General features: G+C 56.4%; 3 protein-coding genes across 8 annotated transcripts; 1 reads left to right on the top strand and 2 right to left on the bottom strand.

Annotated features, from left to right (window-relative positions):
• Positions 1–3,721: 3,721 nt before the first annotated feature.
• Positions 3,722–7,713, bottom strand: KRTCAP2 (keratinocyte associated protein 2). The gene is made up of 5 exons (XM_033199360.1): positions 7,562–7,713; positions 7,080–7,234; positions 6,907–6,970; positions 4,117–4,183; positions 3,722–3,874 (listed from the first exon to the last, which is right to left on the bottom strand). Exons 1-5 carry the CDS (start codon positions 7,641–7,643, stop codon positions 3,754–3,756), a joined length of 489 nt encoding a protein of 162 aa, XP_033055251.1. The 5' UTR covers positions 7,644–7,713; the 3' UTR covers positions 3,722–3,753.
• Positions 7,714–7,798: 85 nt separating this feature from the next.
• Positions 7,799–18,975, top strand: TRIM46 (tripartite motif containing 46). 2 transcript variants are annotated; one of them, XM_033199352.1, is made up of 10 exons: positions 7,799–8,373; positions 9,737–9,998; positions 10,240–10,583; positions 11,272–11,415; positions 11,535–11,630; positions 12,343–12,596; positions 12,833–12,954; positions 13,972–14,274; positions 16,174–16,471; positions 17,801–18,975. In XM_033199352.1, exons 1-10 carry the CDS (start codon positions 8,056–8,058, stop codon positions 18,192–18,194), a joined length of 2,535 nt encoding a protein of 844 aa, XP_033055243.1. In that variant the 5' UTR covers positions 7,799–8,055; the 3' UTR covers positions 18,195–18,975. The 2 variants fall into 2 exon arrangements, with proteins under 2 accessions (XP_033055243.1, XP_033055244.1); XM_033199353.1 differs by lacking the exon at positions 7,799–8,373 and adding an exon at positions 8,380–8,984.
• Positions 18,976–19,833: 858 nt separating this feature from the next.
• On the bottom strand, positions 19,834–24,567 carry MUC1 (mucin 1, cell surface associated). 5 transcript variants are annotated; one of them, XM_033199357.1, is made up of 8 exons: positions 24,438–24,567; positions 23,631–23,700; positions 23,041–23,165; positions 22,037–22,083; positions 21,752–21,888; positions 21,485–21,606; positions 21,245–21,394; positions 19,834–20,220 (listed from the first exon to the last, which is right to left on the bottom strand). In XM_033199357.1, exons 2-8 carry the CDS (start codon positions 23,686–23,688, stop codon positions 20,146–20,148), a joined length of 714 nt encoding a protein of 237 aa, XP_033055248.1. In that variant the 5' UTR covers positions 23,689–23,700; positions 24,438–24,567; the 3' UTR covers positions 19,834–20,145. The 5 variants fall into 5 exon arrangements, with proteins under 5 accessions (XP_033055248.1, XP_033055250.1, XP_033055245.1 ...); XM_033199359.1 differs by having other exon boundaries at positions 23,041–23,138; positions 24,438–24,566; XM_033199354.1 differs by having other exon boundaries at positions 22,037–22,092; positions 22,192–23,165; positions 24,438–24,565.
• Positions 24,568–25,903: the final 1,336 nt, after the last annotated feature.

Here is a 25,903-nt window from a genome sequence, read left to right as displayed (position 1 = left end):
GCAATGGCTCCCGCCTATAATCCCAGCACTTGGCGGGGCCTAGACAGGAGGATTACCTGGGGCCAGGAGTTCGAGACCAGCCTGGGAAAGACGGTCGGAAAAAAAAAAGAAAAACAGTTAATTTATCAAATGTAAACGTGCCTGTTTTTCATTTCCAAGTGTATCTGAAACCTCCACAGACAGTAGGGACCTAGACTTCTCTCCATCTTTCAGAAGTCCTGTCTCCAAGGGAGCAGTTGCTGAGATCTGTGGGTCATTTCCCACCCTGCCCCTGGCCCCCTGCAGAGGCTGGGGTGGGAATAGCTGACTCTTCAAACCCTGCCAAAAGCTCTGAACTCTGCCTCTTGCCAGTGGTCAGGCCTCCTCCACCTGACCCTTCACCCGAAGTGATGGGATGCCTACCCATAGGGCCAACTGGGGGGGCTTCTCTCTGCCTCTGCAGGAACTCAACCAAATAGCATTTACAGAGCAACCTCTGTGTGGCCAGCTGGCTTTCAGCCCTGGGGGTGGGAGGTGCGGGGGTGGATTTGGGAACCTGATCATGATCCCAGCACTGCCCCCTGAGGAACCTCCAGTCTGCTGGGAGAAAAGCAAAGAAAGGTACCTAAAGCAGAGCTATTAAGTGCCCCAACTGTGCCTATGTGACAGTCCCACCATTGTTTGCTTGGGAGGCAGATCCTAGTAAGCCTAAGTCAAGGAGGGGTGCGCACGGGGAAGGCCAGCCCGGAGGTCCCCGAGGGCAGGGCCTCCAGGCTTCCTATTCTTTCGAGGTTCCCGCAGCGCTCAGGCCCCACTGGGCTCACAATAAGCTTCAATGACCGCTTTTGACTGAACCTTTCCCCTTTGTATCTGTCTCTGTGTCTCTCAGCATCTCTGTCTCTACGGGTCTCTGGCTCTCTCTTGTTTCCCAACATCCTTCCCGAGCCCCTGGGGAGCAGAGCTGGGGGAGCCCGGCAGTGGGAACGGGACAGCGTCCTGTTCTCACCAAGGACAATAAGGGCCGGAAAGGGCTGGAGCCAAGGCCTGGCGCAGACTCCCCCTCCCTGCCTGCCCTGGGCACCCCCCCGCACCCCCCGGCCTGACCCGCCTAAGTGCCAGTCCTCAGGGACTCAGCCTCCTTGCCCTTGGTCTCACATTCCCACTGCCCTCCCTTTTCTCTGGAGGCATCACTTCTGCCCCCAGGAACCCACAGAGCCAGCGCCCTCCCACTGTCTTCCACACTCCCCGCACCCCCATCCCCTGCATTATTTACTCCTATTTCCGGAGCTGGCTGTGGGCGCCAGCGGGTGTCAGGGCCACGTGTGAGGGAGCAGGAGGAAACATCTGGCTTCCCTCTGTCCCCCAGGGGCGGGGACGCCTCTCTCTCCCTCAGGCCTACCGCCTCCTCTGGGGTGGAACTGAGCCCCAGGAGTCCAGGGGCCAAGAGGTTAGCACCTTTGCCCTTCTCACCCTCAGGGCTCTGGCAGCCATGGAGTCCTCACACCCCCTTACTTAATGATGGTGATTAGGTGGCTGTGATACCCCTGCCAGGGTTAATTGGCAGGTCAGGTGCAGCCAGCCTGCAACCAGGCAGGGTGCAGAGCTGCGACGCTGGCGCCAACCTGCCTTGTAAATGCACTCATTCCTTGAGGAAGGTGTCATTATTCCTGGGCCACATGCTGCCCCTGGTGCCTATGCAGTGGGTGGCAGCAGGTGCTCAGATTCCTTGGCACTGCCCTGGCACCTGCTCTCCGGCTCTTCCCCACCCTCTTCTAGCCATAGAGATGATACTCCCTGCTGGTCCCCACCCAAGCCAGCTCTCGTTGTGGAAGGCATGGTTCCCTCTGCTGGCCGGATCCCCAGACTACCCACCCACCCCGCGCCACCCTCTTCCCCCCTCCCCTCCCTAGGCTGTGTCTGTGCTCACCTGCTCTGGGACCTGACCCTCTGCCCAATGCTCCCACTTTGCGTAGGGCAAAGTCGAGGTTTGACAGTGAGACTTAGAGCCAACCCAGCCTCCCCTTAAGCCCAGAGACCAACTTGGACAACCTCGTCCTCTCCCACAGGGTCTCATATCACAACCCACTGCCCTCCCCAACCATCAATACGGTGAGTCAGAGCTTAGAGTGGCCATCCTCTCAGGGAGGCTCTCTCTGGTCTCCACTAAACTTTCTGCCTCCAATCCCAGCCTAGGGGGAGAAGAGGTTTAATTCAGGATTCAGTCCTTCCAAATGGACCAGTCTTTTGAGTCTTCCAAGAAGGCTGGCTTCCACACTGACAGACCCAGCAACAACTAACGCCACACCCGGCCCTCAGGGTTAGCTTGTCTGGGAGGGTGCCGCTAGCCTCCAGGAGGGAGATGTGAATCCATAGCGCCCCCTGCAGGCGTCTTGGATAAACTGCCTAGCACTTGCTCCTTGGCCAAGTTACAGAAGGGAAAGTATCTAGGGTTCTGGCCAAAGATGGGAGTGGGGTGGGGTGGCCTCTAGTCCTTGACCAAAACTCCTCTACTCACTTCTTCATCTTCACTGGGTCTTATTCCCTAACTCAGGCACCTATGGACAGGATTTTGTTTGTCAGGACAGGTTATTTCATTCAACCAACCCACCTTTTTATTTTTTGAGACAGAGTCTCACATTCAGGCTGGAGTGCAGTGGCACAATCTCCACCCACTGCAACCTCTACCTCCTGGGTTCAAGCGATGATGGTGCCTCAGCCTCCCAAGTAGCTGGGACTACAGGCACACAACACCATACCCGGCTAATTTTTGTATTTTTCGTAGAGATGGGGTTCCCCATGTTGGCCAGGTTAGTCTCAAACTCCTGACCTCAGGTGATCCACCCACCTGGGCCTCCCAAAGTGCTGGGATTTCTGGCTTGAGCCACTGCGGCTGGCCCAACCCACCAGTTTTTACTGTCCATTATCAGGCTCTGGAAAAGACAAAACTGACCAAGACGAGGTGTGTACCTTAAAACCCACATCATTCAGCACAAGGGATGGCACCTAGGACAGGCACTCTGCACAGAGTTGTTCCTCATGACAGAGCACAGACAGGGCAGGGTGCAAGTAGCCACCTGCATTTGCATCAAGGTTGGCTCGGAAGCTGATGTCCTTGCTCCTATTGTTTTATATACTTCACTACAACTTAGGAAGTTCCCAGTGTCTTGGCTACAAGACAGAGAAAAAAATGAAGGCACCAGAACAAACAGGCAAGGAGCAGCTGACCACCTGGGGAGTCTTTCTAAACACAGGCATATGTTCATTCTGGAGTAGAACAGAGAGGTCCCAGCGACAGCATCAGGAGAGAAGTCCCATCTATGCACTTGCAGCAGGGGGCTCATTTGCTCAAGGAAGGAGCTGGAGTGGCAAAGATACCACGTGGAACCCCATGAAACAGTATAGGTGTACGGGACCTTTCCTTCCTTTACTCTTTTGCTCCAAGATGCCTTCTGGTACTGACAGGCCGGCCCTCCTGCATTGCAGCCTTTACCCCTTTCCCCAAAGATCATGACTGCAGAACATTCATGCACTTTTCTTCCATGATGAGACTCACACAAGTATATGCCATTCCAGCAGCACTGACGGTATTCAGCAGATAATTGGTAAAAATGAATGTGGGAGGAAGGAAAGCCTCACCATTCCCAAGGTCTGAAAACAGAAGGTGCCCAAATGTCTTAACATTCTGTACACCTAAGCTGGGCACTGGTAGATGAGGTCCACAACATATCACAACTCACAGAGCTACAAAGAATCTACTTTATTGAATATTCAGGGTCAATTTCTCTTCTTGCTCTTGCCTGTGACCTTGGCTGGTGTGAGGACTGGAGCTGCTGCCTGGTACAGGGTGGAGGAGATCTTGTTGATGTAGTACAGACCAACCATGGAGAAGATGAAGCTATATGGTGAAGACAGAAAGGTCACGGCACCAGTGGGCATGCTGCCAGCCCGGTGCCTCCTAGGGAAGATACTAGCATCAGGGAAAGAATCCAAGTTCAAGTTTAGGAAAATGGGGAAGGACAAAAGAGGGAGAACAGAGGGAGAGGTGGCTGTGGAAGGAAAAAGTCTGAAACCATCAGAGTAGGATCCAGTGCCAAAGAACAGAATGCTACACCCCTTACCCAGCTGTCAGGAACATACCAGGTGGTGACACAGACTCGGTGGATGAGACCAGATGCAAAGAGAGCCAACAGGAGGCACAGGAGAACTAGGGACACGAGAAGAAACAAGGAGGACAACGGTCAGAACGGAAATATCAGGCATCCGCATGTGGAGTCCAGGAGAAATCCGGGGCTCTCTGAATCCTGGGGAACCTGCTTAGAAGGGTATGTATGACAACAGCAGGAGGATTCAGATGACCTTAATGATACCCAGAACATGGAGGTAGGAGGTTGAGTGCGGTGGGTCACACCTGGAATCCCAACACTTTGGGAGACTGAGGTGGGCAGATCACTTGAGCCAGGAGTTTGAGACCAGCCTGAACAACAAAATGAGACCCATCTCTTAAAAAAAAAAAAAAAAATTGATTTAAAAAAAAATTAGCCAGGCATGGTAGTACACTGGTACACATGCCTGTAGTCCCAGCTACTCAGAAGGCTGAGGTGGGAGGAACCCTTGAGCCGGGAAGTTCAAAGCTGCAGTGAGCTATGATTGCACCACTGCACTCCAGCCTGAGCAACAGAGTGAGACCCTGTCTCAAAGAAAAAAAAAAAAAAAAAGAACATGGATGTAGATGTATGCTTTTTTTTTTAATCAGCTCTGCCCCAAATCTCATGTAACTTCCCTATCCTGGCTTTCCTTCCATAAAAGGGAAAAGGAAAGGCGATGGACAAGTCTGAAGGGCAAGATGTGTTCCCATTTGGGGAACCCAGTTAAGCCCTTTCCAACAGAAGCCAGACAATGAGAGTCAATTCATTAAGCTGGGTGACCAGTGGTGGAAGTTGAGGGCCTTGCTCCCTGGACACAGGTTGGAGGGCAGAGTGCTTGGATTCACTTGTTCATGGGGGCAGGAAAGGATTTTAGGTTACCTGGAATATGATGGGAGAGAAGATGAGAGGACAAAAGCAAGGACACACAGGGCTGCACCTGCCCAAGTGGAGAGGGCAGAGAAGGCGAAGTGGGCCAAGAGCTTTGCCCCACCACAATGGTATCTGTTTTTTTTTTTTTTTTTTTTTTTTTTTTTTAATTTTTGAGGCAGAATCTCACTCTGTCACCCAGGCTGGAGTGCAGTGGTGCAGTTTCAGCTCACTGCAGCCTTGACCTCCTGGGCTCAAGCGATCCTCCCACCTCAGCTTCCCAAGTACCTGGGACTATAGGTGCGCACCACCATGCCCGGCTAATTTTTGTATTTTTTGTAGAGACAGGGTCTCTCTCTGTTGCCCAGGCTGGTCTTGAATTCCTGGGCCCAAGCGCTCTGCCAGCCTCCACCTCCCAAAGCACTAGGATTACAGGCATGTGCCATCCCACCCAGCCAACGGTTTCTTCCAGAAGCAACTGAAAAGCCGGCACGATGGCTCACACCTGTAATCCCAGCACTTTGGGAGGCCAAGGTGGGTGGATCACCTGTCATCAGGAGTTCAAGACCAGTCTGACCAACATGGTGAAAGCCTGTCTCTACCAAAAATACAAAAATTAGCCAGGTATGGTGGCGCATGCCTGTAATCCCAGCTACTTGGGAGGCTGAGGCGGGAGGACAGCTTGAACCCAGGAGGCAAAGGCTGCAGTGAGCTGAGTTCACACCACTGTACTCCAGCAGAGGTGACAGAGCGAGACTCCATCTCAAAAAAAAAAAAAGAAGCAAGTGAAGATAATATATATGGAAACAAAATCTAACAGAGAGAAGTCCCAGGGCTACTGGATGGAAGGAACTCTGAAGCCTGCAAAAGGGCTATGTGGAGAAAGCAAGTCCTAGACTGGGGCAAAGAAATGAGGGCAGCCAGGCCCAGTGGCTCACACCTGTAATTCCAGCACTCTGGGAGGCTGAAACAGGAGGATCACTTGAGCCCAGGAGTTCGAGACCAGCCTGGGCAATATGGTGAAACCTCATCTCTACAAAACTTAAAACAGTAGCTGGGTATGGTGGCACTCACTGGTAGTCCCAGCTACTGATAAGAGGTAAGACTGAGGTGGGAAGATTGCTTGAGTCCAGGTCAAGACTGCAGTGAGCCATGATCACATCACTGCACTCCAGCCTGGGTGACAGAGTAAAACCTTGTCTCGAAAAAAAAAAAAAGAAAAGAAAAGATTAAGGGCAACTGTGATAGATCTTTGTTTTGCCAGATGAAGCCTTTACATGAGATTGCATCTGCTGTGAATTTCTGAGCACATGGCATTCCTTAAGTAATCTGGTCTTGACGCTTAATTTGCTTTATAAACTTAATTCTCCATAAATAACTGAATCAATTCTTGATTAACATGAGCAATTGAACGAGAATTATTCCAAACAGGAAATAATCTAACAGTTATTCTGATTTGGTCAGGATTCCTGCTGCCATGGAAATTTGGTGCCTCTAGTATTTAGACTCTTCACAATCTCCTCAAATTAGTAGAATTCTCTAATACTGAGTCAATTTCACATCAGAACTCCACAGTGAATTTGGTCCTGCTGCTTCTTCTGGTGGGACCAAGGACCACCTCCTAGCGAACAGATGCAAAACATCAGCCCAAATTTGCCTGTTCCCCTCAAACCTTCCCTGGGAGCTGGCCAGAAGGTACCAAAGTTTCTTGCTTTCAAAGGCTTTCTCTTCCAGCTCCACCTCCAAGAGCTATACAAGATGCAGAATCGAAAAGCGTCATCTGTCATCAGACAGCTTTAGTAAATATATTTCTCCTTAACAACCTTTAATACCTAAGCATCTGGAAATTCAATATCATGTTTCAGGAGGTTAAAGAGGAGAAAATTCAAACACTCAAGCTCCAATATTCACTTACTCTCAGGGAAGATCTTTGCTTGGAATCCTTTGCCAAAGACAAGATTCTCCAGATTATTGAAGGCCTGGTTGAGGGAGTTAAGGAGTAGGGCGTGCAATTGGGGCAGAGCTGTGTGGGGAAGGGGAAGGGCACAAGCCTACGTGGCCCGCCCCCTCCAACCGCAGGGAGGATACAGTGAGCGAGAACACGAAGAGACCTGAACCAAGCAGGCCGCCCTGGATGGTGAGCCACTCGGTGGAGGCCAGCTGACGGCTGTACATCTGCATCCCAGCGAAGAGCAGCAGGGACAGGAGGGAGGAGAGCGCCAGCGAGGTGCCTGTACCTACCACTAAGGGGATGGGAGAAGGGACGGAGAGTCAAGTTCCGCCCTCCCTCCGGCAAGCTACGGGCAGATCGGCCGGTCCAGAAGCTCGGTGGGCCGACCCCCTCCAAGAACTCCCGGGACTGCAGCCACATGCCCCAACTCCCCACACCGCGCGGCAACCCCTAGGTATTCCCCAGCCCCTGACACCCCGAACCCTCCCGTCCAGTGGAAATGCCCGCTCCCGGTGGAAACCAGGACACGTCAGCTCTGCCGGGAGAGGACAAGGAAAGCTTTTCCACCCAAACCCCGACCCCCTCTAGCACTTCCTGGGGACCCCACCAGTCCCGTTACCCATCATGCCCCTCCCGTGAGTCCAACCGGCGCCTCTGGACAAGAAAGGGAAGCTGAGGCGGGTGCGATTAGCTATGCGCATGCGTTAGCGCTTAATGCGGACTTGCTACTCCCCGCGTTCTCCTCTTTCGTCCTCGCAGTGCCTGGACGCAGCGCCCTCTTGCGACAGGGAGGAAATAATGCGTCGAGGGGGCATCCTCGGCCACCGCCCTTTCCTCATACCTGGTGCGTCCGCTGCCACTCTGTACACGCTGCACTTATCTCTTTAAGTCATTGGGCCCGTGCCTGTGGCATCTATCCCATCTCTGTCTTCTTTGCCATTTCTGCCATCTCTTAGTGCACGTTCCTCAAACCTCCCTGCCCCATGACCATTGCCTCAACATCTCTCAACCCAAAATTTAGTGCTCCCAACCAGGAACCCATTTTCCTCCGAAACTAATCCCCCGCTTTATATGAGTAAAATTAGGAGCCAATGAAAGACGAGAATATAAGAAATGGCTCCCCCCTCAAATACCTTTCCATATTCCCCAACCCCCCCACCCCGACCGGCTTTCGAGAACCACGTGGGGAGAACTATTTCCCACCCCCTACCCCGACGGGCACTGTTCGAGGCTGGTCCCTGGAGCATGCGCAGTGACACCTCACCCCCCCAGCCCTCCTCACACCCCCACTGGGCTCCTGCATTAAGCCCAGGGTTCGCAGCTGCAGCCGGGATCGGGCACCCAGGGGCGGGCGGGCACGGTAGGGCCATGGCAGAGGGTGAGGATATGCAGACCTTCACTTCCATCATGGACGCACTGGTCCGCATCAGTGTGAGTTAAGGTGGGGTCGAGGGAAGGGGAGGGGGCGTATAGGGTTCTGTGGCAAGCTGGGACCTGGAACAGGTGGGGATCCAGGAAGATGCTGGGATGTAGACAGGGGGCTAGCGATGGCAGAAACGGCTGGGAGGGTCGTGATGCAGGTATGAGAGGGTAATCCCGGGAGCAGCCCGGAGGTGAGTGCCTTGAAGGCGTCGTTGTGCTGGGGCGTGAGGAGGAGCTAGGAGCAGCCCAGACGCAGCGGATGGGCTGGGGTGGCCTCCAGCAGTGCACCGGGGCTGGGGCTTCAGGGGAAAGGCGCTGTTATGAGGAGGGGAAGTGTGAGCTTGGATATTTTCCAAGAAAACTGAGGACAGGTGGGGGATGATGTAGGAGCCGCCCCACAGTGCAGATCCCAATTTGGACCCCTCCCCAAGACCCCACCCCACGCACCCCCACTCAAGGCTGCTTCCGAGCCTGCGGTTGTCATGGCAACCCTTGCCCGGCTCTCCCAGGGGCGGTGCCAACCGTGTTCCCCCCCACCACTTCCTCCCCCCCTCCTTGTCCCTCCCTCCTTTGTGTCAGCTGCGCCCCTGACCGGGATGGCTGCGAAGAGAGGGACCAAGGTGAGGTGTGGGGGTGGGGCATAGCCTGAGGACCCCCACTCTCGCCACCAAGAGGGGGAGGGGACTTCCGGTGGGGAGGGGGCGAGTGGGCGGGGCTCTTGATTCCCCCACTAGCTCGGAGAAGGGGTGCCGCTGACCGGGTTGCGCTGCGGGAGAGGGCGGGAGGGCCTGATGGGGGCGAAGGGGAATGGGTTGGTTAGAGGGATTGGAGGAGAACGATGGGGAAGTGAAGGATAGGGAATGGAGGCTGGAGTGGCCGCAGGCCGGAGCCGCGGCAGGAGGACGTATGGAGCGAGCAGGATGGAATGCCAGCTTCGCCTGACTATCGGGAATCACGGCATGGGGGTGCTGCTGGAGAAAGGAGTGGGGGTCTGCATGGAGCTGCAGAATGGGCGGTGTCCTTGAGAAAAATGCCAGGGGCATGCTGCCCACAGATGGGGGATGGAGGCAGGTGAGGGGGCTGCCAGCTGGGGCTGCTGCAGCTGGAGAAATGGGGATTGGGCTTGAGGCTGGAGCAGGCACAAGGTCCAACCGTCCCTCCTCTGGGCCTTTAGCTCTGCCGCGGGGAAAGAAGCAAGGGACAGAGGTCTGGGAAGGTCTGTGAACCAGCTCAAGGCAGGTGCTGGGGAAAAGCTGCAGGTAGCTTGTCTTGCTCCTTCCTCAGACCCCTAGGGTATCCAAGGGCAGCCAAGGGGCTGCTGAGGTATGCCTAGGTGTCCAAGCGCTGACCTAGCCTCCTGGTCCCTCCACAGACCAGCATGAAGAACATGGAGAAGGAACTCCTGTGCCCAGTGTGTCAAGAGATGTACAAGCAGCCACTAGTGCTGCCCTGCACCCACAACGTGTGCCAGGCCTGTGCCCGGGAGGTGTTGGGCCAGCAGGGCTACATAGGACATGGTGGGGACCCCAGCTCTGAGCCCACCTCTCCTGCCTCCACCCCTTCCACCCGCAGCCCCCGCCTCTCCCGCAGAACTCTCCCCAAGCCAGACCGCCTGGACCGGCTGCTTAAGTCAGGTGGGACTGGGGCCTGTAGGGTGGGGATGGGAACGCTGAGCTATTCATCAGGAAGATGGAAGAAGTCCATCACTGGTCAGGGGCATCTGTCTGTCTTTCTAGGGGGTGGAGATACTGCTTACGCAGGCTCTAATGAGAGCTGAGCTCTAGGCACAATGAAAATCTAATTTAATTGAACAGGCTTCCCCACACCCAGCCAGCTGTAACTCTCACGTCCTCTACCTCCCTGGTTCACCCACAGGCTTTGGGACATACCCTGGGAGGAAGCGAGGTGCTTTGCACCCCCAGGTGATCATGTTCCCGTGTCCAGCATGCCAAGGTGATGTGGAGCTTGGGGAGCGGGGTCTGGCAGGGCTTTTCCGGAACCTGACCCTGGAACGTGTGGTGGAGCGGTACCGCCAGAGTGTGAGTGTGGGAGGCGCCATCCTGTGCCAGTTGTGCAAGCCCCCACCACTAGAGGCCACCAAGGGCTGCACAGAGTGCCGTGCCACCTTCTGCAATGAGTGCTTCAAGCTCTTCCACCCCTGGGGCACGCAGAAAGCCCAGCATGAGCCCACCCTGCCCACCCTCTCCTTCCGCCCCAAGGTGAGCCAGCCCTTCCAAGGCCTGTGGAGGGAGGGACATGCTGCTGCAGGTGGGTGGGGGTGCCTGGCATTGTGGGTTTCCAAAAGGAAGTGGGAAGGGTTTTTCAATGCTAAGCACCTACCTCTGTTATCTGTAACGAAGTCACTGGACAAATCATTCAACAACTTCGGGCCTCCATCTCATTTACTACAGGGGGATTGTAGTATCTGCCCTGCAATGTCCATACCTAAAGGGTTGCTGAGAGGAAGGTGTGAGATAGTGTTTGTTCACTATCTGCACACTGAAAAGGTCTGTGTGCATTCACTCACTGAACAAATATTTAATGAGCACCTATGTGCACGGTGCTATTCTAGGTGTTGGAGATACAGCAGTAAACAAGATGGACAAGGTTAATTATTAACTACCAGGCTAAGATTAATTGGCATCATTATTACTGTTATTACCACATATTCCAATGAGAGAGATGAAAGGAGGTGCAATGCTGGTGAAATGGGCACCGCCCGGAAACTGCAGGAAAGGCTCTCTTTGATGCCACTATGTACCACCAGGTGGCACTGTGAAGCACCACCAGCAGATGTCTCCACTCCCATCTTGCCAGTGGAGGGAGGGCACCAAACTGCTGTAGTGGTAGCATAGTACCCTTACCCACACCATTGTCTGACCATCACATTGTTCTTTGTGTCCCTAGGGTCTTATGTGCCCAGACCACAAGGAAGAGGTGACCCACTACTGTAAGACATGCCAACGGCTGGTATGTCAACTCTGCCGGGTGCGGCGCACCCACAGCGGGCACAAGATCACACCAGTGCTCAGTGCCTACCAGGCCCTCAAGGTAAGGACCCCCCTTATCCAACCCTAGTGCTAACTCACACTCTTACCCTCTTGCACCTCCTCCCAACTGCTGGTTTCTGCAGAGCTGGGCATGATGCCCACCTCTTTCTTCCCCCTCAGGACAAGCTGACAAAGAGCCTGACATACATCCTGGGAAACCAGGACACGGTACAGACCCAGATCTGTGAGCTGGAGGAGGCCGTGAGGCACACCGAGGTGAGGGAGGGCACGGAGGTGGGCCCTGGGCCCTGCCTGGGAGTAGGGGCAGGAAGGGGGTGTGGGTGGTCATGACCCAATCACCTCGTTGCTAGCTCAGGAAGCCCGTGAGGTGTCCAGGTTCTGGTTAAACCAGGTTTGCAGGAACACCAGTGCCCCAGGCCAGGCTGTACCTGGGCTGCAGGGGGAGCAGGGTGGCTATAGCTCAGCAGAGAGCTCGAAAAACCCCACACGCGTCACTCAAAAAACCCTATGCATAGTTCAGATGCTCTCAGTCTCAGGTGCCTACCGAGGATGGCACACATCCCCAGTACTAGAGTGAGGTGATGACTGATACCTTCTGACAGGTTGACTGAGCTGGCTGACATGGGGATGGACAACTAAGGATGGCATAGATGCCAGTGGACATTAATTAGTGCAGTCAAAGTGGACATTAGGGTAGCCATGGCCGTGTTCATTTGGATGAGTCACTAAGGGGCAGGGATTATGATGTGGGGATCCAGGAAGGTTGGCACAAATGACCAGGAGTTGAGTCCATCTAGAGGTCCCATTGCAACCATGAGCCCAGGCCCTGTAGGAATGGGTGAGCAGCATTTCCCCAGATCCCTTGTGACCTTAGCCATGCTGTGGTGTCCAAGGAGGCCAGCACAAATGCTGCCTCCAAAAAGAAGATAGTAAGTCATGCATCCTTTGGGTGTTGCTCCCTGGGCAGGTGAGTGGTCAGCAGGCCAAGGAGGAGGTATCACAGCTGGTGCGGGGGCTGGGGGCTGTGCTGGAGGAGAAGCGGGCATCACTGCTTCAGGCCATTGAAGAATGCCAGCAGGAGCGGCTGGCCCGTCTCAGCGCCCAGATCCAGGAGCACCGGAGCCTGCTGGATGGCTCAGGTCTGGTGGGCTATGCCCAGGAAGTACTTAAGGAAACAGACCAGCCTTGCTTTGTGCAAGCCGCCAAGCAGCTGCACAACAGGTACTCAGGGGCATGGGATCCTAGGGGGGCAGAGACATCATGGGTGTGACCAACATCTAGGACAATGTCTACAGTATTTCCAGGTGGAAAACTGGGGTTCTGAGGATTTTCATGAGGCCAAACTGATACCAGCTCCCAAAGCAGTTCCCAAGGCTCTAGGGGCAGGCAAGACAGAATTGAGGGGCAGGGTGGCTGCCCAGATGGCAGTGCCTGACCTTTTCTTGCCCCCATCCCAGGATTGCCCGAGCTACTGAAGCCCTCCAGACGTTCCGGCCAGCTGCCAGCTCCTCCTTCCGCCATTGCCAACTCGACGTGGGACGTGAGATGAAGCTGCTGACAGAGCTTAACTTCCTGCGAGGTAAGGAGATGGCCAGGCCCCATGCCCAACCAGAGCCTTCTTCCCTTCCTCCCCAGCAGCGGGCCCGGGGGGCAGTGCCCACCGGGGACCTCCCCGGCCTCCTGCCCGGCCTGGCCAGCCATTCCTCCCACCCAGCCCACCCTGCCACACCGTCCTACCGCGCTCAGCGCTGCTTCTCCCTCTCTTTGTTTGTAGGCTGTGGCCACCGCGGACTCTGCTCCGGAGCACCCCAGGCAAGTCAGCGGCCCTGCCCCGGGGGCCCTGCCCGCCGCCGGGCCCCCTTCCCACCCCGCTGCTCCCACACATCTCGGCCAACCACTCATTGCTTCCTTCTCTTTCCTGTCTTGCCCCGACCTCGTGGTCCTCCCACTGGACCAATGCCCTGTCTCTCTTCTGCCTTCTTCAGGCGCTTGTGTAATCCTGGCCCTTCTGACCTTTTGTCCTTGTGACCCTTGCCCTCTGGCCTTGCACTTCCTTTCCCTTGACCTCCAACCCCTGCCCTCAGCTTTTCTGTCCCTCTGTTGTCCCCACTTTCCACCTCGCTGCCTCCTGCATCTCTCTTCTGAGCCTGGTCCTCTTCCTTCCTGCTCGGCGCCCTCTTGCCTGTGGGCTCCAGTGGCCTTTGCCTGCCCCTCCCTGGGGCTTCTCTTAACTCATACAAGGTCTGAGCTGCAAGGGCCCCCAGAACTTACCTAATCTGATACCCTTATTTGACAGGGGAGGAAACTGAGGCCCAGAAAGGGGAAGTGACTTATTCCAGGCCAGAGTGAGGTAGCAGCAGCCCAGGACTAGCACACAGATGTCCTCACCCCCAGCCCAGCACTTTCCAGCTTCGTTCTCTTTTGGGCCCTGCCCTGCCTCTCCTGTGCCCAGTCCTGAGATGAGCCCTTCCCCAGCTCCCTCTCACCCACACTCACCCCCCCGGCTCCCGCTGCTTTCCCTTTTCCTGCCTGTCCCTGTCCTCCATACCAGGCCAGTGGCCAGGCCCTGACTGACCCCCGCTGTCTCTTCCAACAGTGCCTGAGGCCCCCGTCATTGACACCCAGCGCACCTTTGCCTATGATCAGATCTTCCTATGCTGGCGGCTGCCACCCCACTCACCACCTGCCTGGCACTATACCGTTGAGTTCCGGCGCACGGATGTGCCTGCCCAGCCGGGCCCCACCCGCTGGCAGCGGCGGGAGGAGGTGAGGGGCACCAGTGCCCTGCTTGAGAACCCCGACACGGGCTCTGTGTACGTGTTGCGCGTCCGCGGCTGCAACAAGGCCGGCTACGGCGAGTACAGTGAAGATGTGCACCTGCACACGCCCCCAGCACCTGGTGAGTGAGCAGGCACAGGTGGTCATGCAAAGGGCATGGGGTATGCCAGGGCCCAGGCCCTGACGGTTGGTTCGGGTGGCCACTAGTGAGGCCATATAACATAGTAGGTCTCACACACACTAACTCTGGAGCTAGACTGCTTGGGTTCAAATCCCAGCTCTACCTCTTGCCAACTGTGTGAGTGAATTCTGGCAAGTTTTTCACCCTCTCTGAACTTCAGAGTCCTTTTTTGTAGGGATAATGATAATACTAGCCAGGTGCAGCGGCTCATGCCTGTAATCCTAGCACTTTGGGAAGCCAAGGAGGGAGGATTGCTTGAGGCCAGGAGTTTAAGACCAACCTGGCCAACACAGCAAGACCTGATCTCTAAAAAAATAAATAGGCCAGGCGAGGTAGCTCACGCCTGGAATCCCAGCACGTCGGGAGGCCGAGGAGGGCGGATCACAAGGTCAAGAGTTCAAGGCCAGCCTGGCCAACATGGTGAAACCCCATCTCTACTAGGAATACAAAAATTAGCCAGGCGTGGTGGTGCATGCCTACAATCCCAGCTACTCGCAAGGCTGAGGCAAGAGAATCGCTTAAACCCGGGAGGCGGAGGTTACAGTGAGCCGAGATTGTGCCACTGCACTCCAGCCTGGACGACAGAGGAAGACTCTGCCGTCTCGGAAAAAATAAATAAATAAATAAAGGCCAGGCGAGGTGGCTCCCACCTGTAATCCTGGCACTTTGGGAGGCCAAGGCAGGTGGATCACCTGAGGTTGGGAGTTTGAGACCAACCTGACCAACATGGAGAAACCTACTAAAAATATAAAAGTAGCCAGGTGTGGTGGTACATGCCTGTAATCCCAGCTACTTGGGAGGCTGAAGCAGGAGAATCACTTGAACCTGGGAGGCAGAGGTTGCGGTGAGCCGAGATTGCGCCACTGCACTCCAGCCTGGGCAACAAGAGTGAAACTCTGTCTCAATCAATCAATCAATCAATAAAATATGTAAAAAAAAATTATTTTTGGCCGGGCATGGTGCCTCACGCCTGTAATCCAAGCACTTTGGGAGGCCGAGGCGGGTGGATCACGAGGTCAGGCATTCAAGACCAGCCTGGCCAACATAGTGAAACCCTGTCTCTACTAAAAATAAAAATAATTAGCTGGGCGTGGTGGCAGATGCCTGTAATCCCAGCTACTTGGGAGGCTGAGGCAGGAGAATCGCTTGAAGCTGGAAGGCGGAGGTTGCAGTGAGCTGAGATTGTGCCACTGCACTCCAGCCTGGTGAACAGTGTGAGACTCCGTGTCAAAAAAAAAATATTTTTAAAAAATGATAATGCTTACCTCATAGGGTTACAAAAACTCAGCTGGTGTGAGACGATGCATGGAAGTCTGAGTACAGTGTCTGGCTCATGGTTAGGGCTCAAGAATGTTACTAAAGTGACTAGAAAATAGTTCGAACTCCAGGGGGTGGGCATGAGAGGGAAGCCTTGCCACCCAAGTAGCGACTGGGTATAAGGGCCAGGTGTGAACCCAGAGTATGGGCTGGAAGGCATAGACTGATGGTGATGGGAATGTCACCAGGTAGAACGGAATAGTGGGAACTGTCCATGGGGCTGGCCACAAGTAAGGAGTTGGAGGAAACCCCATGAGTCAGCCAGGTCCAGGGCACTGGCTTCTGTGCCCACCGTCATCACAGAAACTCTCTGGGGTCCCATGCCCATTTGGAATGCCCCCTTCTTTTTTCCGCATGCCTCCCTTTCCGATTTCCCATGTCCTGTTCTCTTGAACCCCCTGCCTGTTCCTGGTGACTGAACCACCCTTGCAATGCGTTCCCTGTTCTGCAGTCTCACAGCCCCCAGTGCCAGTGTTTGTCCCTGAAGTTCTTCCTCCATCTCAACCCTCTCCCTCTTTCCAGTCTTGCACTTCTTCCTCGACGGCCGCTGGGGTGCAAGCCGAGAGCGGCTGGCCATCAGCAAGGACCAGCGAGCAGTACGGAGTGTTCCAGGGCTGCCCCTGCTGCTGGCTGCTGACCGGCTGCTGACCGGCTGCCACCTGAGTGTGGATGTGGTCCTGGGCGACGTGGCTGTGACCCAGGGCCGCAGCTACTGGGCCTGCGCCGTAGACCCAGCCTCCTACTTGGTCAAGGTGGGCGTCGGGCTGGAGAGCAAGCTTCAAGAAAGTTTCCAGGGTGCCCCCGATGTGATCAGCCCCAGGTCAGACCCCTCTGGAAGGGATGGAGTATGGGGTTCCTGGTGGAAGTGAGGGGCACGGAAGGGGTGGCAAGCAGAGCACAGACTTGCTAGGGTGGGATGGGAGGGGATTCGGAGGAAGTAGTAGGAGTATGGAAGCCAGGCTGGGAGGCCTGTGGCCAGGAGAGGCATGGGCTCAGCAAAAGGGCTTTTGAGGACTGATTTTCAGAGCGTGGTGTGTGGTCAGGGAAAGGGATGATAGAAGAGGGAGCCATCTCTGCTTCCTTCCAACCATCTGCCACTCTGGACCAACACACCATCTCTCCAAGCATCTGTATCCTTTCTTCCTAACACTCCATTTCCAACATCCCTTCTCCATAAAACCTTTGCTCTCCAAGACCTCCTTCACCCATATCTTAAAATTCTTCCCTTAGCTGGGCACAGTGGCTCACGCCTGTAAACCCAGCACTTTGGGAGGCCGAGGCAGGCAAATCACTGGAGGTCGAGAGTTCAAGACCAGCTTGACCAACATGGAGAAACCCTCTCTCTACTAAAAATACAAAAAAAAATAGCACATGCCTGTAACCCCAGCTACTCGCCAGGCTGAGGCAGGAGAATCACTTGAACTCGGGAGGTGGAGGTTGCGGTGAGCCAAGATTGTGTCATTGCACTCCATCCAGCCTGCGTGACAAGAGCAAAACTCCTTCCAAAAAAAAAAAAAAAATCTTCCCTTAAACATCTCACCTCCATAACCCTCCTCTCCCCAACTCCCTATTTAAAACTTTCCCACTAATGCTTTTCATCCTAAGCCTTCTCCCCAGCACTCTATCCCCCAACACCTTATTTCTTCAAAATGCTTTCTCCCCAACACAAATCCCCTCCTAAACCCCATTGTCCCCAACCCCGCATCCCTCTAACACCCTTCATTTGTGACACCAATCCACCCTCATCTCTCTCCCGACACCCACCTTCCCAACATCCTTTCTCTTCTTAGTCACTAATTTCGGATTCTTCCAATGTCCTCTCATCCTCAGAACCATCTCCCCAGCATGATTTCCCCAATACCATTTTTCTCGACGCCTTTCCACGTGCCATACCAATGCCATGTCTTTCCCGTCCCCCCAGCCCCTCTTGCCAATAATGTGCTTTCCTCTCAGCGCTCTCTTTCCACCAAACCCAAACTCCTGAGCCTATACTCTAACCCCTGCCACTTCAGCGTTTTCTTCTCAACACCCGAAATCCATCCCTTCAACTTCTTGCTCCTCAACATTCCATCCTTCCAGTGTCTCCCTCTGGTACCTCATCTGTCACTCCATCCCTCAACAATCTCGTCCCCAACACCCGCTTCTGCAGGTACGACCCGGACAGCGGGCACGACAGCGGTGCCGAGGATGCCACAGTGGAGGCGTCGCCGCCCTTTGCTTTCCTAACCATTGGCATGGGGAAGATCCTGCTGGGGTCGGGGGCAAGCTCAAACGCAGGGCTGACAGGGAGGGACGGCCCTGCAGCGGGCTGCACAGTGCCCCTGCCGCCCCGCCTGGGCATCTGCCTGGACTACGAGCGGGGCCGGGTTTCCTTCCTGGATGCTGTGTCCTTCCGTGGGCTCTTGGAGTGCCCCCTGGACTGCTCAGGGCCTGTGTGCCCTGCCTTTTGCTTCATTGGGGGTGGCGCAGTACAGCTCCAGGAACCAGTGGGCACTAAGCCTGAGAGGAAAGTCACCATTGGGGGCTTTGCCAAGCTGGACTGAGCCTTCCAGGCCCCTCATGCAGACCTGGGGTCCTCCTGGGCCCTGGCCCCCAAACCTCTTGGCGCCGGGTTGTTGCCCCCTGGCAGATTCTCCCCTAAACTCTCCTACCATGTGGCCCTGCCCCTTTTCCCTTGTCTGTGTCTTCCCACGGTTTTCTCTTGACCCAGGGGCTCTCTTCTGCCCACCTCTCTGGATGGCCCCCTTTCTCTCTATTGCCTGTTAGCCAGGCCCCCACCCCCACTGAGTCTGCCCTATGACCTGCCTTTGGCATGTTACCCAAGCTATGGAGACAGCCCCTTCTCCATCCCTGTCCTGTGCCCCCCAGGCTGATTGGGCCGGGCACCTGAAACACTGGGCATGATCTCCAGCTCTGCCCTTGCCCTGCCAAGCTCCCTGCCCTGTTGATGCTGAACTACAGCCTTGGGACAGGCAGACTTTGGGGCTGGAAGCTGTCCAGGCACTCCTGGTGACGGGAAGGGGACCCTGTCATCCTGCTTTATTTATTTGGGTCCCGACCCCCCGCAGCTGCATGCCCCTTACGTCCCTCTTCTCCCTCTTGCATGCTTTTACCTGTCCCGCACCCACGCCAATGTGCCAAGTCTCCCTTGGGGACTCAGCTGAGTCTGGGTGTTCCCATTGGGTTTGGCCAGGCGAGGCCTCTGGTGCCCACTGCCGTCCTCCTGCAGTGGGCTCTGCTAGGCCTGTGCTGAGCAACAGCTGTTATTGTCATGGTTTATAAATAATAAACTGTGATGCCAGGCACATCTCTGCCTTCCCTGAGCACAGTCATTCCTGTTAGTTTCTGTGCTGGGTGTGGTGGGCGGGAGGGAGCAGGGTGCTAGGCTGTGGTTCTGGGCAGGGGCAACCAAAGGATCTGGTGCCTGAGGGAGGAAGGCCCCAGGCTAGGCGCTCTAAGCCTCCTGCCACACGTGTCCTGGCCCTGCCTGAGCCCACCACAGCTGCCAGGAGACATAGCTCTCTGGCTGCTGGCAGCAGGCCCCAACCAGGGCATCCGGGCCTGCCCTGCACCACCAGGCCCTGGGGGAATGCGGTTGAGGGGACAGGCAATGTGCCTGGGCCCAAAGGGATCAGGGAACCAGAACCACTTCCCCATTCCCAGGGTGTTGTGGAGCCCACCCCAGGGGCAGCAGGCTGGTGGGGCAGCCGGGGTCAGGGACGGGGCTGGGCCTGGTGCCAGCGCCTGGATCTCACCCAGCCTCTGCTTATCTCAACCCTGTTGACTCTGGGCTGTTATCACTGCCCAAGGATTTACTTCACACTCGGACAGCTAAGAATAGAGCCATCTGGGGGCACTCTGCCAGGGGGCAAGGAGGGCATGGGCCAGGTGAGGAGAGGGGAGAGCCACTGGCACACAGATCCCAGTCTCGGAGCCCAGTCACGCTAGTCCTCCAAAACCCGCCTGGGTTTCGTTTCCTCCTTCCGCTTGTGCTGCCAGGGTTAGCCAGAGGTGGCTCCTCAGGCCACCCCTACATCCCAACGTCACCTCCTCCTCACAGCTCCTGCTTCTCAAACAAACCCGCTCCTTACCACCTCCTGGCCTCCCTGTCTCCTCCCCCAGGCCTCTCACACACATTCTGACTGCCCTGCTGCCCACGGGCCACAGATGAAAGATCAGAAGTTGGCGCAGCGGGAGGCCACGTTTTATTCAGTCCTGTTCAGGTCCCCTGCTATCTCCAGGCTCTCTGGGCCAGTCCTCGTGGGAGCCCCCACTGCAACACTTCCCAGGCATAAGCCCTCAAGGGCCCGCATGAGCTTCCACAGACCGAGAAGGGTCCCAGAACTTGGTGGGGCCTCTGAAGAAGGCTGTGAGCAGCCCACCTGAACTCCCAGCTCACCAGCCCAAAATAGGGTGCAGGGGCTCTGGCCCTGAAGAACCTGAGTGGGGTGGACTGGCACTGGCTGGCCACTCAGCTCAGTAGGCGACGTGCCCCTACAAGTTGGCAGAAGTGGCTGCCACTGCTGGGTTTGTGTAAGAGAGGCTGCTGCCACCATTACCTGCAGAAACCTAGGTGGAAGGAAAAGAGATCCAGGGTGAGGAGCAGAAGGTACCTCCTAGAGCCCCTGGATGCCACCCCAGGCTGGGGTAATCAGTCCAGGGTCCTGGCCAGCTCTCAAAGGGCTTATTCAGAGAGAGCACCTGCCACCCCACCAGCCGGTGACTGTAAACAGGGCTGCCCTCCTCCCCCTGCTCTCCTTCACTTCCTCTTCTTGGCTCTAATCAGCCACCTTGTCCCTCCATTCTCTGCTGTTCCAGCCAAAGAAGGTGTGTAGGGGTGTGTGTGTGTGTATGCGTGTGTGTGTGTGTATCTGTGTCTTTGTAAAACTGAGAGAGGGAGGTCTCCAGGAAGAGGAAAATAGGAGCAAGAAAAATAAACTCCTCTCTCCTCCCCAACCTGGAGTGGTTTTCCACCCTCGGGTGGCTGCAGTAATTATTGACTAGGTCCCACAGAGAAAAGCCAGGAGAGGAAGGAGGGAGGGTTCCTTGCTTCCTTGAAGCTCCCAAGAACCCCACTGGCACCCAGGCTCACCTGGTCTGCTGACACTTCTTCCTCTACCTGGGAAACCTCCCCCTATACCAGCCTTTCTCGGTCTACCCTCTATTCCTAGGAGATGATTAGGGGCACAGGGGCTCACCCCTGTGACTCCTCAGGAAGGGCTCCCCAGGCATAGTGCTCTACCCATTTTGCCTCTGGGTGCAAAAAAAACAAAACAAAATAAAACAAAACTGCTGCGGTGGCACCAGTTCAGCCAGGGCCAGCCAGCATGAATGTGGACAGCCAATGCTCTTTTAGGAATTCTGGTAGTGGGGCCACTCCCTCTTGGGGGCCCCTTTCTTTCATGGTCTCCTCCCAGGCCTGTCCCCCAGAACTCCTCTGACCTCTGCCCCCCCATCCTTGCCAGGTCCTCCTCTGCTCACTTCATGCCACTTCTCACCTCTTCCAAGCTCTTTGGGTTTTCCAAGTACCCCCTTCAGAATCCTTGCCCAGCCAAAGCCTCTGCCTCCCCCGGCCTGTGGGGCCCAATCTCACCTCCTCATAGGGGCTACGATTGGTACTGCCAGGGGGCACATAGCGCCCATGGGTGTGGTAGGTGGGGTACTCGCTCATAGGATGGTAGGCATCCCGGGCGGGAAAGATGTCCAGCTGCCTATAGTTCTTTTGGCGGCACTGACAGACAGCCTGGGGAAATAGGAGGTTATGGCAGACCACGGAGTGCCTTCTACCGGCGGCGGGGGGAGGGCACTGATCAGGGCCAGGGACTGCACTCACCAAGGCAATGAAATAGACGATGGCCAGCACAACCAGAACACAGACCAGCACCAGGAGCGCAATGCCCCAACCTGGCACCTCAGCCCCGGACTGGTCAGAGAAAGGAAATGGCACATCACGCACTAAAAGGAAAAGCAGTGGTCAGGGCAGTCTCCCAGAGGAGGTGCCCCTCTAACTGCCAGCACTAAGGAAAGAGTGGGGAACCAGACACTGGAAGGAGAGGGGCCCCAGCATGGTGCTGGGCTGCAGCCAGGGAAGTAGCCTCACCGCTGATGTCTGAGATCATCAGGTTATATCGAGAGGCTGCTTCCGTTTTACGTTGATTGAACTGTGTCTCCACGTCGTGGACATTGGTGGTACCTTCTCGGAAGACCAGAGTCGATTGTACCACCACAGATCCTGGCCTGGTCACAGGGAAATGAGCACTTCAGCCACGGGTCCCAGCTCTGGCTCAGGACTCTCCCCCAACCTTGAGTGCACCAGTCCCTCCTTACAGTCATGACCAACACCCACCCTCCAACCACCACACTGAGTCCACACCCAGAACTATACCTGAACTTAATATTGGAGAGGCCCAGAAAATCCCCTTGTTTATAAATCTGCAAAAACTGGGGTGAGAGGGAAAGGACTCAGGCTTGATGCAAAGGGTGTGGACAGTTCTGATGGCTGCTTCAGGGGAACATGGGAAAGGAAAGGCTGATACTCACCAATTCAGAAATGTCTCTCTGCAGCTGTTGGTAGTAGTTGGTGCTGGGATCTTCCAGAGAGGAATTAAACTGAAGGTTTGAAATGTGAAAAGACAGGAAAAAGAAAGAGACCCCAATAGACAATTGGGGAGAAGTGCTGTGATTGGAGGAGGTGAGATGAGGTACTGTGCTATGGTGAGTGCTACTGGTGTCAGTCTTGGTGCTGTGGCTGGCAAGGGTGGTAGGAGTATCAGAGTGGTGGCTGGGAATTGAGAATGGAGTGCTCTTGCTGGCTGGGGTGGTGGTAGCCCTGGCAGAGGTGCTGTTGTGCACCAGAGTGGAAGCTGAGCCTGATGCAGAGCCTGAGGCAAAGGTGACATCGTGGGCTGGGGGAGCAGTGGAGCCCAAGGCCGGCCTGGTGTCCGGGGCCGAGGTGACATCGTGGGCTGGGAGCCCGGTGGAGCCCGGGACTGCACTGGCATCCGGGGCCAAGGTGACATCATGGGCTGGGGGGGTGGTGGAGCCCGGGGCTGCACTGGTGTCCGGGGCCGAGGTGACATCGTGGGCTGGGGGGACGGTGGAGCCCGGGGCTGCACTGGTGTCCGGGGCCGAGGTGACATCGTGGGCTGTGGGGGCGGTGGAGCCCGGGGCTGCACTGGTGTCCGGGGCCGAGGTGACATCGTGGGCTGGGGGGGCAGTGGAGCCCGGGGCTGCACTGGTGTCCGGGCCCGAGGTGACATCCCGTCCCAAGGTGATAGTCGAACCTGTGGCTGGTTCCATGTCCAGGGCTGGGGTGACGTCCTGTCCCTGAGTGGTGGAGGAGCCTGAAACGGGGCTGTGGCTGGAGAGTACACTGCTGGTCATACTCACAGCATTCTTAGTAGAGATGGGCATTGAACTTCTTTGGGTAGCCGAAGTCTCCTTTTCTCCGCCTGGGGTAGAGCTTGTATGACCAGAACCTGTAACAACTGTTGTGGGTTCAGGGGCCGTGGCAGCTGTGATAAGTTAAAGTAATAGGGTTGGGTTGGAAGAAAAATAAGAGCAAGAAGAAAATATAAGCTCTGGCCACCAGAAAAATAATACCAGGAGGACTGGGGAGTGGGCAGCCTCAGCAGCCCCTGGGTTGGCTGTCTCCTTCCTTGCAGCAGCCTCCTTCTCTCTGCCCACAAGCCTCGGCTCCTGGCCCCTGCATTTCTCCCCTCTTAAGCCTTCCTTCTCCCTACTCCCTTCCCCCTAGACTTCTCTTCAGGACATTTGCTTGCCCCTGGCACCCACTCTCAGGGTTGGGGGCATCTCTTCTCAGCCTGTCCTTAGCCTCTCCCTCCTTCTAGCACAGACAGGGCAACCTCTGTCTGCAATTCTTGCCTTTCATGGTGCCATCTGCCAGGGAGCGAAACCCACAGAAAGGCCACGAAGACCACCTGAGCAGGGCAGCCCACTCCCCACCTTGTGCCCCTCACCTGTAAGCACTGTGAGGATCAGGAGCAGGAAGAAAGGAGACTGGGTGCCTGGTGTCATGGTGGTGGTGAACTGGGTGGGGAGAGGGCAGAACAGACTCAGGCAGGCGTTGCTTGAGAGGTGGAACGGGCACAGGCGCCTGCTGCTTTATACCGGTCCCCCTGGCCCCCCTCCCCCCTGCCCGCCCGCCCTAGGCACAGCTGGAGCAGGTGACAGGTGACAAAACCCCGCCCCCTCCCCCTTCCCTACCTCCTACCTGTTCCTCCTCCTCCCCAACCATTCCTGGGTAGGCTAAAAGGGCTCTAGTCGCTCACCCCCTGACTACCCATTTGTTCTCCAGCTGGCCTCCCCCTTTCACCAACCACTCCCTGGCTCCAGGGTGGAATGGGGAGGGGCAGTCTGGAACCTGGGGCCCCTGGGCTCTAGTTTTAGCCCCAGGGCAACAACTAAGGTGGGAATGGGGAACAAAGCCTGCTAGGTCGAGGTTCTGTACAGCAAGGCCAGGAAGCCCACCCCTAGGTCTCCCACTCCACTTCCCCGCTCTCCTTGGGTCCATTGAAGCAGAGCAGGGCCGAGAAATAAGAGGGCTGGATAATGAGTGGACTAGGTGCTAGTTTTGGGCTCCCTCCCCCCACCACTTCCCGGAATAGCCCCACCCTTCTAACCGCTCCCTGTCCCGTTCCAAACGCAGTTCTACCCTGAAACCCACAGTCCCCGCCCCAGCCGGACTTTCCAGCAGCCTAGGTTCCCTCCTTGGCATTCTCCTGAGAAGGGAGTGGGGGAAGAAATTTCCACTTAAGGGAGGAAACCTGGTCTCCGATGAACCCTAGGGTCCTTCCTTGCCACTGTCCACCACTGGCCAGGAGCTCCTCCCGCCCTCTAGTGGTCACCAGGAGCCTTGCGAGGCTGGACCGCGCCGGCTGAGGGGCCTTTCTGACCTGGCGGAGAGGAGTAAGGGCAGCGCTGCCTAAGTGGGGCAGCGAGAGCCCGCGAGAGGGAGGTAGGGCCCGGGAGAGAAGGGTCACTGCCGTGGACAGGGAGGGAGGAACGCACAGCATGGTGGACTCCTGGGAGCTTCAGGAGGGGGCACTCCGGGACGCGTGGTGGTGGCGTCTGGAGGAAATGGAGCTAAGCGGGTGGGGTCCTGAGGTATGTGGAAGGGGCACTGAGATATGTGGGAGAGGACATTGGAACGTGGGCAGGGGAGTTGGACACGTTCTGTGTGGGCCGTTATGTACTTAAGAGGCAGATCAGGCCGGGCGCGGTGGCTCACGCCCGTAATCCCAGCAATTTAAAAGGGCGAAGCAGGTGGATCACGAGGTCAGGAGTTCAAGACCAGCCTGGCCAAGTTGATGAAACCCCGTCTCTACTAAAAAATACAAAAATTAGCTGAGCGTGGTGGCGGGCGCTGTAATCCCAGCTACCCAGGAGGCTGAGGCAGGAGAATCGCCTGAACTCAGGAGGCAGAGGTTGCTGAGCCGAGATCGCAACATTGCACTCCAGCCTGGGAGACAGAGCAAGACTCCGTCTCAAAAAGGTGGGGGAGGGCAGAGAGTAGTTGGGGTGACAGAATGGGATTTAGGGACAAAACTATCCTTTGGGGAGCAGAGTGGTATTGGGGACAGGTAGGCACGTAGTGGGAGGCAAAAGCACACGTAAGGTGCGTAATGCTCAGGAGCCGAGAGGTGTGTGCGGCAGCAGTGCACCAGGGGAGGAAGCTATCCCGGGCCGCGGCAGCACGTGGAACTTGGGTCCCGCAGTCGCAGGCTGCGCTCTAGGCCAACGGAAGCAGTTCCGCCTGTATTCGGAAAACAGTTCTCAGCCCCAAAGACACAGGTTGGAAAGCACTTTAAAAACACTTCGGCGAGGCACGGGATTGGAGAGCATCGGATCAGCAGACGAGAGACCACCGCTCCCACCCGCGCGCCGCTCGGTACCCAAGGCGCAGCTTTGTGCGCGGCGAGACCCCGGGGCGGGCGTTGGGCGGGCTGGGGGCGTCTGACGTCAGCGCGCCCGGGAACGCTGGCCGGGGAGGCGGGGAGCCCCCCACTCGCAGGCCGGAGAAAACCAGAGTAGCTAGGTGGGCGGCCCCAAACCTCAACTCCCGGCATTGCCAGGCAACAGCCATTCAGTTCGGTTGCTGGGACACGCGTCACCATGGCGACGGCTCCGCGCCCGGCAGTCTGAGTACTTAAAGAGCAAGCGCGCTCAACGCCCGGGCGTCGGAAAGCGGCCTTCCGGGACTCCGCAAACTCCCGTTCTTCTTCCCCCCTCC

The sequence above is a fragment of the Trachypithecus francoisi genome, unplaced genomic scaffold (genome assembly GCF_009764315.1).
Source record: "Trachypithecus francoisi isolate TF-2019V2 unplaced genomic scaffold, Tfra_2.0 Lachesis_group5, whole genome shotgun sequence".
NCBI lineage: Eukaryota > Metazoa > Chordata > Mammalia > Primates > Cercopithecidae > Trachypithecus > Trachypithecus francoisi.
Note: the sequence above shows the minus strand (reverse complement) of the source record. Positions and strands in the feature narration are given on the sequence as shown.